A 17,296-nucleotide genomic window follows, 5' to 3' on the forward strand; every position below is an offset into this window, starting at 1 on the left:
ACAAAGAGGCCGATTAAAGGTAAGTCCTCATGCTTTTTGCGTAGGGTTTGCATAGAAAGAATGAAAAATATGGACACAGCTGAACTATCATGACCTCTGCATTTACAGCCTACAATAATAACACAGACTTCCTTGGAGAAACAGACAAACAGCAGCGTATTACCAATGTTTTGCTTTGTATTTCATCCCTCAATCCTGTTTTTCACCCGCAGAGTAAGAGAAAACAGATCACTGGCTCAGGATTTGGCATTCACGGGTCAGATTGCGCTAGTTTAATGTCGTTGGGTTACAGTACTAATGAATGTGGTGAACAATGTGATCGTTTCGTAATTGTGTCATCAGCCCAATGACGTTAAACACGGCATAATTGACGTTAAAGCCTGTGCAAATGGGAAAGAAAGGTTATTTTATGATGCTGTGTGTTGGTCAGACAATTCATCTTCATCTTTCATGAGGGGAGAGGAAATAAACGTATTATATTATGTAAAGAAAGATGGACAGAGAGACAGACGGACGGATGGATGGACGGATAGACGGACAGAGACGGGGTAAGATGTGTCAGTGAGCAAGCAGTGTCACTCCTTGTTAATCTAACAAACTGCACATTTTTTGTCATTTGATAATATATATATAGCTGCCTATGATTGACAGATGCACAAATATTACTGATTTTTTAAATGTTTTTGTCTCTTATGCTCACAAAGACTGCATTTATTAGATCCAAAAGTCAGTACAATATTGTACAGTGTAATACACTACTATTTAAAATAAAATGTTTGCTATTTTTATATAATAAAAATATATTAATATATATATTTTGAAATTAATATATGATTAATATGCTGATATCACAGCTTACCTCATACTTATTTACAGTTTTGAAATTATACAAATATTCCAGTACACTTTAAAGACTCACGTGTGCATTTGTTCATATCCCGATTTCGAATGCCATAATATCCAACAGGACAGGCAGCGAGGCAAATGCCTATCTGACGGATGTCATTCCGCTCCAGTAGGATGAAGAGTCGTGGTCGACATTTAAGACAGCCGTTGTACTCTGAGCAGTGTTCGCAGCCATTCGAGCATGATGGTGGTACTTCAGTGCTTACTGATGGAAAAAAGAAAAAGAAAAATAGGAGTGAGCGTGATATTGGCAGTGTTTTCTTAAATTATAGAAGACCCTTTGTAATCCAAAGTGCTTATACGATGACTAGTTCCCAAGGAGTAAACACGTTAAATGCCTTGCACAGGAGTAGACAGCTGGATTACAATGTCAGACACTCTCAAGCAACCCATACCTGGATTTGAACCTGCAGCCTTTGAATGAACAACCAAGGTCCTTTACTAAGAGTTTACCATCACCCCTAAATATCAAGATAAATAAACGTATTATATTATATATAGAAAGATTGACAGAATGACAGACAGACAGATGGATGGATGGATGGATGGAGACAGACAGACAGACATTTAATTTAGAGATTAGACAGATAGATCGATACATAGATAGATAGAGAAAGAGAGAGAGAGAGATCTAAAACACAACATGAAACAACTTATGCTAGTCATTCCAACAATAATGTGTATGATAACACAAACTCAGCAGGTGTAATATAATTCATTTGAGATAGCACTGGGAGAACAGGCGATTCATTACGACACATCAGCATGAGGATTTCTAAACAGCACTTCAGACTGCAGGGCTGTAAACATGGCACTGGTTTATCTTGATACACACAGTGGTCTGTGTTTGCAGCTCATTTATGCCAAGTACCCTTGTTCGTTTCACGCTGTTCATTTAAAAAACATCCACGTGAAAATCTTTCATTGGAAAATGTCGGATCTTATTGGATGTTATTTTGGATTGGGTGGTCAAAATTGGGGTCAACTAGGGACAGTAGGGGCCTGAAACTTCAATCTTTGCTCGTTCTGTCCAGGTGCCCCAAAATGCTGACACATGATGAAATAAAATCAGCTACAGATATCTAAGAAAGCTCACTCATCCCTTGTGACTTCCATGCCTTGCTTGTAACGTCCAAAAATTTCAGTGTTTGTGGCCAAGAAGAAATAAACGATTACACTGAAAGCATGTCAGAGTGCACATCCTGTTCCTGGTAGGCTGACTGGAGTCAAAACCACGGTCATCTGCTTTAATTTATGGGTCTATGTGTGTAGCATCAGCTTTAAATATACACTCTTAAAAGGCAATCAATCTCTATGCTGTTAAAATAACCATCCAGCTGTAAATAAGCTGAACATACAGTAAGTGACGCAACCTAATGGATGAATAAATCCCTTCAATTGATCTTGTTTTAAGGAGGTTTACATACTTTTTACTGGAAAACATGACAAAAATACTTATTAGATCATAAAATCTCATTCATCAAGCAAATAAAAAATATTTTAACCATTAATATTAAAATTATCTATTAATATTCAGTAGCAAGGACTCCCTGGTGGGTTCATCTGAACAAGGACCTCCAAAAAAAGTCCATAAAAAGTTTCTTAGAAGTGGATCATTTTCAGGCATATGGGTGTCCTTAATCCGATCACTGCATTCCTCTCCACAGCTGAAATAAATGAAAAAGCCTCTCAGCAGGAACAACAAATATGAAACTAGCATTATAAATGATGAACGTGAAAGATTGTTTTGCACGGGTCTATAAATCGGCAGTTAGCCCGGACAAATATGCTGGAAGGTTGGTTAGGTTGCATAGCATGTGCTGCTCACAAACCTTGCACACGCACAAAAAAAGACAGCCTCAGCTGCCCCTTCACTTCTAGACACTGTTATATTGTGATGACTACAAGGTCCCCTTTGGATTCAAGTGAAAGATTACAGAAAGTGCAAGGAACAAATAAGACCTTTTTATGACCAAACACACAGTGAGATCATCGTGCAACCTGAAATACCCTTAAATCTCATTACCAAACTCTAAAGGCAATTTATTACCAGAGAATCTAAAATTTCCTTGAAATGAAAAAGTAGTCATGCTTCGCTTCACTGAACATCACTAAAACAAGCATGTTTATACATAATGGACCAATACATGTGAGGTCACATCAGACTTTGCAAACTGCATTCTTATCAATATTGTCATTCACCAGTTTGAATAAATCAATCCAAATTGACAATAAACATCAAGACAGCCAGTGAAGAGGTGACTTATCAGATGACTGAATGTAGCCAGTTCAAGTCGAAGATATTGCTTTATTTTAATTTTTACATTAGCTTTGTTCATCGTTTATGCATTGGCATCATGTTAATCTCTGGTTGCGAATGCACCTCCGAGTCCAGACACTGTGACATTTTCATCTTTTTTTCAGACTCCTTCATTTTAACAATTTAAAATATGTCTTAAAACATAAGAATTCAGTAAGAATTTGTAAGAAAGTAACCCAAATATTATTACTAATTATTTTGTACAATCTTTACCCAGAATACATACCAGTCTTGCTCTTTAAAGTTATTTGCATTGCTTTTTTGCATTTCTATAATAACAAAGTTGTCAGGCTGTGCTGCTCACATTCACATGTACCCCCCTTGAAACCATAAAATGAGTGATTTTATCCAGTTGAATAACATTTTATCCCTTTCATTATCCCTACAACATCAGGGATGGTGGACTTTTTATACAAGCGGTTGCTGATGAGCTATACTGTACAGTAAAATATTAAAATTTTCCACTTAGTGAACACGCAAGTGTGAAAAAGCCTGAATTTTTTCTGAATTTTAGGTCATTTATGTTCTGCCACATATAAAGGCAGAACATAAATGACCTAAAAGTCAGAAAGGGTCCAAAAAGAAACAGACATGTATGAGATTTCTTGGAAAATTATCACCGTATTGAGGAACTACAAGATTTTTAGATACATAAAAACACATTTTACACATAAATTGGCAAGCTTTTTAAAAATGAAAATAGCTAAATGTTTTTAGAATAACATTAATTGCGTCAGAGAATATTCCTTGATTTAAAGTTATTTTTGCTTATACCACTGGCATATATATTTTCTCCTGTTTAAAGCATTAGCCTAGCAAAATTTAGTGAGGTTTATGCTTTAAGCAAGAAAAAAAAAAATGGCTAATGGGGTAAGAAAAATAAACTTAAGATATATTTCCTGAAAACAAGTCTTATTGCTTACACAATTTTAAAAGCGTTTTAAAATTAATGTTTATTAATGAATGTTTAGACATTTTTACTGAAAAACAGGGCAAAAATACTGATGTAAGAAGAATTGCTGGACCCCTTTTTTAAGCATCAGGCACCATGCCATAGAATAAATGTACAGAGCGCTATCATAATTTAAAATAGTTTATAACGAACAAAAATAAAGACTTAGACAAAATGAAATATTAGTTGTTTTGCTGGTATGGTTTGGATATTTTTAGAAACAGAAAAAAAAAAAAGGGAAAGTACCAAAAGGCACTAAAGTGTGACTGCTGAACAATCACTTGTATAATAACAGCTGTCAGAGGTGTTTGCTTTCATTTTGTTGATAAAACGCTAGGAAACTCCACTATCAAGAAGCATGAGCTTACAGTGAGGTCAAGAAGTCTTAACAGATTGTGAAGCATCCGCTGATTTATTTGACCAAGTTATTCACTGTTTATTTCTCCAACGATAGCTTTAGATTCTCATTGGTGCTGTGTTTTGATTAGCATTTCTAGGCTTCCTCGTGCTACTTGATTTCTGTAACTGTCACAACACAATATATGCTTGTTTTGTTGCCGACAGTGTATGGTGGGCGAATAAATGAAAATGTTTTAATACTATTGTCTCTTATTGACTAAGTTAAATATGAGCAGTCTAACCAGTAGCAAATGCAATGCAGCTTTGTGTACAGCCACTGTGAATGTCTCTGCGTTACCTACAACTTCCTCTAGAGGAGGCTGTACACTCCTCAACACTGCAAATGGTCATCAATGTACATTTCCCACTGAATAATCTCACACTCACCCCTTAATTTAAAAGTCACATTATGATAAGAAATTGATCTGATTGTCCGGTTGATTTTCTTAACATTATATGAAAGCCCAAATGTATTTACTTACTGAGTATTTGATGGCAGTACACTACACACACAAAAATAAGCCACTTTTTATAAACATAAATGTTTTTGTTAAAATATGAAGATAAAATGCTCTTCCTATGAGACAAGCACACATATGCAATATTTCAAAGTGAGCTCTGTTGCAATGTGCAGGTTGACTTTTCACCATTATTCCAAAAATTATTTACGTAATGAGTATTTGAAAGTAGTATACCACACAAAAAAATAAGATAGGCCACTTTCCATAAACATAAATGTGTTCATTAAAATATGAAACATTATTCAATATTAGAAGTGAGTTCTGCTGCAATGTGTGGGTTTCAAAACTAAGTTTTAAATAAAAGAAATAAATAATGGGGGAGAAACTATTAAAAAAAAAAAAAGTCATAAAAAGGCTGAAGTTGCTCTGAAGCCAGACAAATTACAAAAATAAAGTGTGTTAGACATTATATTTAGGTATCCAGGCAAAAACCTCTAATGGGTGAAAATTGGCTACGCTTTGGAACATGACATGCTCATTTACAACTTGCCTTTAAAAGAACATTTGCTATTAAAAGCAGCAGAACAGGTCCTACACTATTAATACCCCACCAAAACTGGCTCGAAAAATGACTAAAACATTCCAAGGAAGTCAGAAACACTAATGAGCCACAAATAATAGGGTCTGGCATAGAAATGAAATGTGAAATGCTGCAGTGTCTCAAGGGACAGTTAACCCGAGCTACTTAATGTTGAGACATGAAGAAAAAAAACAGACATCAACACTCACTCCGTCTCTGTCTTCTTCCTTTGGAGGCCTTGAGGTTATCGCCGTGACCCATGGAGCTGAGGAAGACCACTGCCAGCGCCACCAGTCCCAAACGCATAGTCCCTGCTGCCCAGTCACGCTGGGTCCCGCCTGCAGGCAGACAGATCACAGCTGAGGGGGCCCCTTTCACGCTGTGGCAGGTGGAACGGAGTCTACTACAGCCGGTCGCGGAGCCCTTGGCTTGAGGCCTCTGCCGCTGCAAGTCCGAACATCTTTGCAGAACAAACCATAGCACTCAACACGACGAAGATGAGAAGGATGAAGTATAGGTGCTGAGAGCCGAGGTGAGATGAGATCTTGTGGACAACGCAAACTGCCCTTCAACCCATGAAGCCTTGGGCGAAACCGAGAGGAGAGGGAATCTTGTGGCGGGAGCTTGCCAGGAGATCCTAACGTGAGTGAGCAACCCAGCCCAGGAGCATGTGTCTTATTAGGGATGCTGGGAGGAGGAGGGTGAGTGCCGAAAAAAAAAAAAAAAACGAGAGAGAGATGGAGAAAGGTTCTGGACTCCTACGCGTGACAACGCATCCGTCAGTGCCAAGATCTGCAGCGGAGAGACAGAGAAAAGGGGGCGAGCGAGGGAAGGAGGGAGTTGGATGTGGAGAGGAGTGGGTGAATGGGGGGAGAAAAGCACAATGAGACATGTATATAAAAACGGTACTTTGTTAAGTCAGCATGTCAAAAGAAAGTCCAAATATCTTGCCCAGGGGAAGAGATGCATTTTTTTTGTGTGTGTGTGTGAATACTTTAAAAACTACTTTTGCATTTTCTGTAAACTGTCATAAAATATTTTTTGTAATCAACGAAAAAGCGATGGAAAGAAAATAGTCTTACGCAGGGCTTACATAACTGCACTCTTTCATCTCTATCACTGCTCTTTCTCAACGAAGTTCAGCATTTCTGCGCTCTAAATTTGTTAAATTGATTCATGGAAGTCTGGTCTGGAACTATAAATGTGGACACAATAGTTTGTGTAACATAAGCTGAAACTGGTATTTTGTCCGTTTAAACCACACATTCCTGCCATGCTTATTTTTTCCTTAGCCAGATAGATTCATGAGCTGGGAAAGCAAACAAAATGTTTCATTTTAACTGTAATTTCCCATTAAGACTGACAAGAGCTGAAGAGACAGGCCACTAAAGCTAAAACCGATATGACCAGAAATAGGGCACCGTGAAACAAATACCACAATAGCCTTTGGTCGACACACTTCCAAAAGTGAGGAATGGAGACAAAACAAACAAACAAACAAACAAAAACATATTTACCCTATCTATCTGTCAGAAAACAATAGGAGCAGCTAAAGGAAAGAAAGAGGTCACATTTACGCCTCTCACTATGACAGATAGATATGTTTATAGAATGATTCTTAATCACATTCCAGCAGAAATGGATGAGCGTTCTGGATTTACGCAAGAGAGACATCATGCCTAGAAGTATCAGGAAAGCAGGGCCATATTTGGCCACAGGTCCTCTGGATCTTGTATCATGTTATTTGTTAATTCTTAGCATACCAAAAAGTGCTTTTAAATGCCAACAAAAACTCTGCAGATATCCATATTTCACTTTAGCCATTCAACACTCCTGAAATATGAAAAGCTGCTGAGTCTATAAATTGTAATTTATGAACTAACATGCAAGACAAAAATGATTTTCCCTCTGTTTGGTTTGAATTTGACTTCCAAAAGCAACGGTGAAAATACAGCGGGTGGAAAAGCCACTTTGTGCAAATATGTCATGCAATTATAAAGAACTGTGAAAGTGTTTAATTGTAACATGATATATATCACAAATAACAAAAAACATTTTGCCCTTTTTTTAAAGGGTTGTTAACAGGATCTTTTGGCTACAGCGTAAAATGTGGTAAAACTAAGCGACAGCAAAGATTAATAAGCCACATACACAGATGTGGTAGTGGACGTGATTTAAATAAGGGGGGAAAAATGGAAACAATATTTATCTTGCACATCAAGCATTAAAAGATGATCTCTAGTCTAGAAGGAATAAGAAGAAACCCTCCTCTCTCTCCAGCAAAATTTTGCGGACATCTTCTTTTCCTAAAGTTTATTTATCTTAGACAATGAATAATACTCCAATGTCTTCGACGCTTTCTCTGTATTTATTACCCAAAGCCAAAACCTCCCGTTGCCTGCTGTTCATAGCGCTCGTCAGCAATATTAATTAGGAGAGATATGTCAAGTCTGACGCACAGATATGCCATCGCCCTGGAAGCAGAAAGGGGAATTCTCCAGAAAATAAAAGATAGATGATGTTCGGGTTTACGTTTTCAGAAGAGGAAAAGAAGAAGCTCAGGTGAAATTGAAAAAGGGGAAGTATCTGGATTTGCTTTAGATTCTGTACATCTAAAACAAAAGAAGAAATTCTTGTGCATAGCCTTTCTGTTTTCAATCAATAATATTTATCTACAATTAAGTTGAATCCAAGCAAATCTTTAATAATTATTATTCTCATTTCCCAAATTACAGCATGAGGAGCATCCCCACCATCTGACCGATTATGCCTTTGAGCTTTTCTTAGGACAGCTTTACATGTTTGGAGTAAACTCTGTCTTTGCTCTTTCATCCATTAACAAACAACAGATCCTGTTCTTCTGTCATGCTCATTCAGCTAAATAACAAACCAAAACTCTGTCTCATTTAATAGTAAGAAGATTAAATCGTCTGTTGTGAAAGTTCTCCCAATGTTGCAAAGTGCAGCAATTAACTCTATAGAGTTTCAACTTTTTCAGTTGGCGAAACGATTTTGAATTTCATTTGAGGTCAGCAGCTGATACATAATTTTGCTAGACTGCAGTTTTGTTTTTATTTCAATGAAATGACTTTCATCTAACGAACCTAAATTAGCCAAATATTTGCAATCTGCAAAAGTTGGACTGAAATTTTATGTATACTTTCTGTACTAAAAATAATGAATCAGCTAATTCATTGGGTATAAATTAGTCACTTAATGCGCATATATATATGTTATATAATTTTTATATATTACATTATTTTCAGCTCTGCTTTTTATATCAGCCAATCAACTCGCGGGCCACCTAGAATCCCTCAGCTCTAGTCCTTTTCAGCATATCCACAACTGTTTTTCTTTGTTTCTTTAAACTACCTTTTTCCATCTTGTATGACAAAGGCCAACAGCCCAGCCTATTGCACAGAACATGTGTGCAGGCAGTTGTATTAGGCAGCAAGTTCAGGCAGAACCATGAAAAAGGTCAGAGCAGTAAACAGGCCATAAACAGAGTTTGTAATGAAGCAGAGCAAAAACAGAGTGGATGTCTGTCTGGCATGTTCTAGAACCATGGCCCAGACCCCCTGGAAATCCTCCGCTCCAGGAACCCCAAAGAAATGAGGAAAGACAGTTAAACGTTCAACGTTAAAACCAAAATGGCTTGCAATAAAAGCCTATGGACTAGACTCAAAATACACTGATAAACTGACAAAGAATTAGTGCTGGTGTTTAAAATGGTTGAACGGACTGTGTATTTGGCGCATAAAGGACTTAGTATATATACGGCAGCCAAACATAAAACCACAAAACTAACCAATGATCATGCAATAACTATGAGTAAAGTATACAATAAATCTGATGCATTCAGCACACTAATGGATAACCCCCTCTTTGCCCTCAACATCACACTCTCTTTTCATCTGAAGTGGATCTACGCCAGCACCCATGAGTCAGGACCGCAGCAGCTTCATCGCAATATCTGTCTACGGCAGTAAATGATGCTGTTAAATCTGTTTACTGGCACCAGGCGTGCAGCTGTCAGACTGCACCTGTCTTTATCTCAATACCACCATCTCTCCCTCTGGACCGGTCCACTCAACAACACTTAATGGTTTTACTGCAGAATGATGGTGCCAGATTACCTAACACTGGATCAGAGACAGAACAAGGGATGTTTAAAAGCCATACGATATGGATTTTAATAACTGGCAGGTCAACGCTTGGATATCCCTCCATGTTTTTCTGTCTCAATTCTCAACCCTATTTGCCCTCAATAATATATCAAACACAAATACCAGAGCATTGATTAAGTAACTAAAAATGAATTATTTAAATATTGTGAGTATTTTTTATTTTTGGTCTAGAAACCTGAATTACTGAATATTTCTTTATAATAAGCCTTTTATTAATAATTAACTTTTTTTTTTTAAATATATATATGATATATATATAGTAACATTATATTATATTATTGATAATACAAAGATATTCTGTTTTAATATTCATATTTTATAATTATTATGATGTCAATTTAAGAAGGAGAAATAAAATGGAGGTATATGAAAAAGTTTATAAAAATCTCGTATCAAAATGAAAATAGTTAGCATATAAAAAAAAAAGATGGATGAAACTTAAGTGTCAATACATTGACATCGTCTCTGTATAATCGAAGTAAACATTTCGACAGATAAAAATGTATGTCAAATAAAAATGTCAATATTCAGGCAAATGAAAAGCTCGCGGTCTAATGAAACTGGCTGTGGACATCTTCAAATTGTTCAAACAAACCAATTTATTCCGTGGCGATCTCTCAGACGTAATTAATGATTTTATACAATACAAGTAATGAAGTAAGCCGATCGTATAACCTACCTACTATGTATCGCGAGCGTCATATTGATCCACTGCGCGCGAGGCTCTAAATGTGTCTGTAATATGGGCTTCTCCTCGCGCTGCTAGCAGACACCAGCGGCTGAGCAACAGATTGTCTACTGTGATTATTATGGGACAAGCGCTTCTTGACTTGCTTTGACTTCAGTTAAAATGTCATGACAGTTTACATCAGTGTCCTCGTGCGTAATCTGAGCAATAGTGGGTATGGGAGAATGGAAAAGAAACAAAAATGACTTTAAATAGAAAATCCCAAGGATAAATCCCCTAATTCCACTGAATTGCGTTTATAGTGGAACCCACATAGGCCTGGTTTATTTTGCGGTTCTCTGCCGTAATTCTGAAGCAAGTCCCACATAAATCCACTTTTAAACTCCGGACAGCATCCAAGTCATTGCGGAGAGCTTCTACCTCACGAAGTTTGCATCCAACTCCATCTAGAGCAGTTTCGGCGTGCTGAAGTTTGATCTGGCCCCACCCCTCAACAAACACACATTGAGAGACAAAAAACCTGTGATGGAATTGTGTCGGAATGTTGTTTATTTAGTGTCAAACATCCATCCATCCATCCATCTATCTGTAACAACAAAATAAAAATAAAAACATCTGTGGAGACCTTCAAAGACCACTTGGTCGTTTGTTAGATTATGATATTAATGTTTAAAAGACAAATAAAATTGCAACAAGGAATGCTCAAAAACGTTTAATTCAAACTAGCTAATTCTGATATTTGAGTTATATGATTAATCATTTTTTTTCTTTGTAAAAATACTTAAACCTTGCAATTGATATGACAATCAGCAAGCATCTTGTTTTCATGTGAATCTATAAACCACGGACACTGAGCTAAATGTTTTCCTGTGATTTGCTGTATAAACACATTTTCTACCTCAATGTGGCATTAAAAAAATCAGCAGAAAAATTACGGTACATATGTTGCTTTAGATGCAGCCTCTCTACATCACCTTTGTTTATGAATAGGCAGTGTTCATTTATGTAAAATTATAGCCAGGATGTAACTAATCCAGAGTCTGGATCTGGATTGCAGTCCATTAATTGGTGACTTCTATCTTCAAAACAGGTAACAGGCAAGAAAAACAAGTACAAATGTAGGACATGTTTCCCTGGGTTCAAATCATTAGAGTTGACTTGTTTCCTAAAGTCAGCATGAAACGTTGCGATAGTATTTTCTTATCTATTGTGACATATATCTGAGTGAAACAGCTTCTGGAAAAAATAAAATATGTAGGACAGGACTTGATTTTTTTTTTTTTTCCAATCAGGAATTGACTGGATCATTGGCTCATTGTGGTTGGCTATTGCTGTGATCTCATGTGAGTGACAGGTTGTCACATCCTCATAAAGAGATGTGTCATTGTGAAGTTATTTTGCTTTTTTTTTTTTTTTTTTAAGTCATGATGTAATATAAACACTGCTATTGTATATTCCATAAAAGAATAAGAATTGCCCCTTTTGATTTCATTGTGACCTTAAAACATTTTTTCATGACTCAGTTTAATGTTTAATCTTTGTTCTACACTGTACATTAGATGGATACTGAACTTTGGCACAAGAGGCCATATTGTTTTACTTGGTAGCCTACGAGTTATCCTACTTCACACATATTGCATCTGAATGTTAATGCATTAAATAACCTCTTTATTTAAAATCTGGCCAAAGTTACTTTATTTTCCACATTGGCAACATAAAAATGTAATCTTTTGTCCCCATGGCACTCTGTTTATAATGTAAACAAACAGCACTGATGTTACCATTAAACAGTCACATTCTAGCTTCTATTATGGGTGGCACCTGATGATGGTTCTATGCCCAGAACACATGGACAGCATCCAGAGCAGCACATTAAACAGCTAATCAGAATGTTACAAGGCTGACATTATAAACTCTGTCAAATCATTTAGCAAATAAAATAACTTCATACCTGCCAGTGAGCTAGCCGGCATGTGCTTACCACTGGGAAGTCACGCTAACAAAAACTTTCCGAGAAGATTCTTTACAATATTCTTTATATTCTTAATACCACATCCAAAACATGCTTTTAAGAACCACAGCATAATAGCTATGACATGTTTCAATAGCACAAATCGTATTATGGATCAAAGCTACGATGAACAAGAAATCAAAAGTGACACTGTTGTGACAAGAGCTTATATATGAATTTTGGTAGCCAAATTCTGATGACTGACAAGTGGATTACATCAAATCAGAAAAACCTACTGTGTTTCTCTGTGTTGAGAAAGATACTTTTAAACTGTAGATTAATTGCCAATATAGCCTAAGCTAATTATAATTTTAAGAAGTTAAAATAAGATACTGTTTTGAAAAATAGAGTGACAGCAGCAAGAGTTAACGAAATTATATTAAATATCATAAAAACACTGACATTTAGGCTACATAAAGCTGCAAAAAGTCGTAAACCATCATGATTTAATCTGTTCATTTACGTGAACCGTCCGAACGAACCGATTCACTAGAATGAATCGGACTTTCCGGACCATTTAGGATGAACCGACTCACTAGAATGAATCTAACTTTCCAACAAGAAAGTCGACCATTTAGGATATTTATTTATTTATTTTACACTTTATTCTACAATTTATGACAAGAATAATTCGGTCAACGCTACATAACGTGAGGCGAATTTGATTATTCGAGACAGAAAACAAGATTAGCCTGATTAAAATAGCAATGGCTGTAGCGTTTGGTCGCTGCTTGTTGGTAGAAGTAGCTTGTTAGTGAACTTTAAAAACAGCTGAATTTCTAATTGCACTGCTTAAAGAAAATGTAGTAAGTGAACATAAGTTAGCTACTCACCAGCACTGGCGTCTCTTCACTGCAATTCAGTGTCACGTTTGACAAAAGGCGTAGAGGAGAGCTTCTTAAAGCCCCAGATAGTTTTCAAGTAACACCGGGCAGATTAATATAGGCCTAGTGCAAACTGACTAGTGAGCTAAAACATCTGCAAGACTGTCAATGTTTTCAGTGGCCACCACTGTACTTGTACTCACTGTGATGAAAATGTTGAGGTAGGTTAATTCACTCATAACACTCTCTTGCCAGCTACACTTCAAACGTGTTGACAGTGGTTAATTTAAGGATGATGTAAAACACTGAGCTCAGACAGGCTATTATTCACCCTTGGCAATATACACAAAATTATGTTCATTTTTGTGTTAAGATTTTAATAACACAAAATTAAATATAAAACTAAATGTAAACTAAGAACTTTTTGTCTTTTCTCAATATTTATTGAAAATCAGTGTTTATGAATGCTTGATTGTACAATATAAATAGCCTATAGTGCATCACCAGCTTTTCATACATCCCAGTCTCATGAGAAAATGTAACTATTTTACAAGTTTTAAATTTCAAATGAATTTGTAAAATATCTTTTTGTACAAAAACAAGACTTTCAGGGGGAAAAAGGAAGGTCCAGCCCTAATCCTACCCCTAAACCTTACCCACAATAGGGCGTAAGCAGATCATACGAAAACGTGTGAATGAGATTGTGAAAACTGACCTAAGCGTAAAATAGTTATGAATTGCCATGAGAGTGAGTTGTCCAGGCCCACCCCTGCTTGGGGCTGAGCCAGTAATTTTTGTGCCAGCAAGCTATGATTTTTTTTTTTTTTTTTTTTTTTTTACCTCCAACCCATATCATGATGATCTCTAAGTCATCTAGATTTCCTCCATTGTTTTAGCTTGTTTACTCCTTGACCAGTCCTTGGATTGCCTGTCAGTTGTTAGGACAAAGTTGAGAGTGCGTGCCGTAGTCTAATAAAGAGCAGGAGAGTTTTCTTACGAGTTTTGGCTGAGCTACCAATATAAAAGAAAATATGTATTGTTTACACCAGATCTGGCCTCATATAAACCAATCTTGCATGACATGGAATCATACTAAAAGTTTTTCCTAGTTGAAGGATAAACGTTTTATCAAAAGTTTCCACTGAAAAACAGCAGTTAGCCCACAGCGCAGCGTCTCTCCTTTCTCTCATCCTGTGAGTTTAAACGAGGATTAGGTGTTGCCATTTTAATTTACATAATTGGGAGTCATTTCCTGTCTGTTTATTGTTACCGAGAGGGATCAGTATATAAAGGAAAGAATTTAAAATGAGCTTTTCTGAATTTTTTTTTTTCTACATCAGTAATCAGAAGTTGTATAAGGTAATTTTGTCCATCATATAAGCATTATATCTTTTAAAATTATTTACTTTTTTATTTTAGTTTTAATCTTTTATTTGTAAAGTTCATTGATATTCTATGAAAGAAACGAAATAAGTTTGAGAAAGTGTGTACTGCAATTCTGAAATCAGTATTCAGTGTTTTATGGTCCATTCACAGCAGCAAAGTGTTGACCTGACTGCATATGAAGCTGACATCAATCATAAGGCACTTTCCATTTCCTCACAATTCAACAAGGGGCCATTAACATCAGTTCCTGGAGACTCCTCTAAACAGATACCATGAAAACTTTGACCCATCTACAGCTGCTAAATTCTGCTAACAGGTAAGTTTATTGTCAAGTATTTGGAGTTGATTTGTTCTGTTGCAACCTTACAATGTCCTTAAATGTGGAGTGAGAAAAAATGCTGTTTTTGTGTCTCCCATAATGTTTCACAGTGAAATCCACATCTCAACAGCATGCGCTGCCAGGACCATGACAACTTCCCATGAAGCAGTAAGTGAAGCATTCGGGCAGCAGTTGTTGTGCGCACATCTCATTAATCTCAGCCATTCTTCAGCGTTGTCATTGGTCAAGAGACAGGTAATGCTTATCTCCATGATAATACTGCATACACACCACATAAAACAAAACATCTCTAGCAGGAATATGTATTTAAGAGAGTTTGCATAAGATGTGCATGTGTTACTGATGTGAGAAAGTGGGTGGTTATGAAAGTGAGACAGGTAATTTTATATATCAGCAAGCCAAAACACTGCATGCTTTCAAACCTGTCAAACGAATACTTTGATTCAGATCATTTCAAACTGTTCACTGAAAAGAACTGACTTAAAATAGTCATTCATTTGAGAATTCCAGCTTCTTCTGATTCTATACACACATCATTATTGCTAAAATATTGCCAAGAAAAATGTACATTACCATTGAAAAGTCTGGAATATTTGATCAAAAATACAACAAAAACGGTAATATTGTGAAATATTATTACAATTTAAAATACATTTTCTTTCTATTTTATTATATTTTTGAATGTAATTTATTCCTGTGATGGCAAACCTTAATTATCAGCATCATTAGTCCAGTCTTTAGTGTCACATGATTCTTCAGAAGTCATTCTAATATGCTGATTTGGTGCTAAAGAAACATTCCTTATTATTATGAAAGTTTAAATCAGTTGTACTGTTTAATATTTTGTGGAAACCATGATATGGTTTTTTTCAGGATTCTTTGATGAATAAAAAGTTTAAAAACAGCATTTATTTAAAATATAAATCTTTTGTAACATGTCTTATTTGTCATCTTTGATCATTTGGTAACACTTTACAATAAGGTTCATTAGTTAACATAAACTTATAATGAATTGCACTTATACAGCATTTATTCATCTTTAATGTTAATTTCAACATTTACTAATATATTATTAAAATCTTGTTAACATTAGTTAATGCACTGTGAACTAACATGAACAACTGTATTTTCATTAACTAACATTAACGAAGATTAGTAAATACAGTAACAAATGTATTGCTCATGGTTAGTTCATGTTAGTTAATACATTAACTAATGTTGTAAAGCGTTACCGATCATTTTAATAAAAATATTATTGTCTTTAAAAAAAAAAGACTAACCCTAAACTTTTGAACAGTAATGTTATACATATATAATAGCAGTGCTTCTCACTGTGAATTGTACTTTAATATATTTGCTGCTTTTAGCAATGATATACTCTCCATCAATAGCTAGGCAGTTGATTGGGTGGTTGTCTAGGGAATTTTGTTTTGCTCATTTTATCATCTGCTTGGCGAGTCCAGTCCAGTTGCTTGGAAAAGTACACCCAACAACTCGCACTGTTTGAGGGATCATTAATATCTTTAATACTTGGGTTTAGGGGTTTAGAAAAGCTTTGATATGGACTACAGCTTTGTTTCTGATGAAATATGTTTGCAGTGAAGTTGTGGACTTATCAATAAATATACAGAACAGGACTCCAACATTGTACCATTATCTTCTCATCCTTAAGCATGCATGCCTTATGATATTACCTGGACGACATATGTTAACATTGGCGATAGGTTGTCTTACTGTGAATAATTTCACGTTCAATATATAGCACTCCTCTTAGTTTTTGTGTTAACGTTTTGTCCAGATATGGGCAGAATCGCTTGCTTGATTAATCTTCAAGTTTCTGAGATATGCTGTAATTCTTCTGCTCTGAATTGCTTATGAAGTTTTATCTTTAAACCTGATCTTTAAGCCTTTGTTCTCAAGCTTTAAGTATAGGTATTATTGATCATCTTAAAAATGTATACTCAAAGGTAGCAATGATTTACACTGTTTTTATAAGTATCAGATACACAGCATCTGTTTCTTTTCACTGGCGCTTTGTAAAGTAACACACGGCAATGAATCTTGCAAGACACCAGGATATGAAGGAGTTCTATTGTCCTGCTCTTTTTCTCACAGATCATACTGTACCTTTGAGCCTGTAGAAATGAATAAATGGTTATTGCCATAATCCACCCCCCAGGATTTTAATCCAGTGCTCCCCATGAAGACAGAGGCGAAAGGAAAGCAGTGGTGGTCTCGCTCA

General features: G+C 36.0%; 1 protein-coding gene and 1 long non-coding RNA gene across 6 annotated transcripts in view; one reads left to right on the forward strand and one right to left on the reverse strand.

Annotated features, from left to right (window-relative positions):
- The window catches only part of rspo1 (R-spondin 1), a 25,613-nt gene extending 12,166 nt beyond the window's left edge, over positions 1-13,447 (reverse strand). Inside the window, exons 1-3 of one of the 4 annotated variants that reach the window (XM_048153564.1) lie at positions 10,485-11,009; positions 5,828-6,410; positions 920-1,111 (exon numbers count right to left, since the gene is read on the reverse strand). In XM_048153564.1, the coding sequence (XP_048009521.1) occupies positions 920-1,111; positions 5,828-5,924 (289 nt within the window). In that variant the 5' untranslated portion in view covers positions 5,925-6,410; positions 10,485-11,009. Of the gene's footprint in view, positions 1-919; positions 1,112-5,827; positions 6,411-10,484; positions 11,010-13,337 lie in introns of those variants that run through there. The other 3 variants (XM_048153563.1, XM_048153562.1, XM_048153561.1) reach the window with 3 other exon arrangements.
- LOC125243742 overlaps positions 13,295-17,296 on the forward strand; it is a 16,312-nt gene continuing 12,310 nt past the window's right edge. For both annotated transcript variants that reach the window (XR_007179105.1, XR_007179106.1), the window contains exons 1-3: positions 13,295-13,549; positions 14,865-15,030; positions 15,144-15,288. This is a non-coding gene — a long non-coding RNA (uncharacterized LOC125243742). The remainder of the gene's footprint in view (positions 13,550-14,864; positions 15,031-15,143; positions 15,289-17,296) is intronic.

The sequence above is a fragment of the Megalobrama amblycephala genome, linkage group LG13, assembly GCF_018812025.1.
Source record: "Megalobrama amblycephala isolate DHTTF-2021 linkage group LG13, ASM1881202v1, whole genome shotgun sequence".
Classification (NCBI taxonomy): Eukaryota; Metazoa; Chordata; class Actinopteri; order Cypriniformes; family Xenocyprididae; genus Megalobrama; species Megalobrama amblycephala.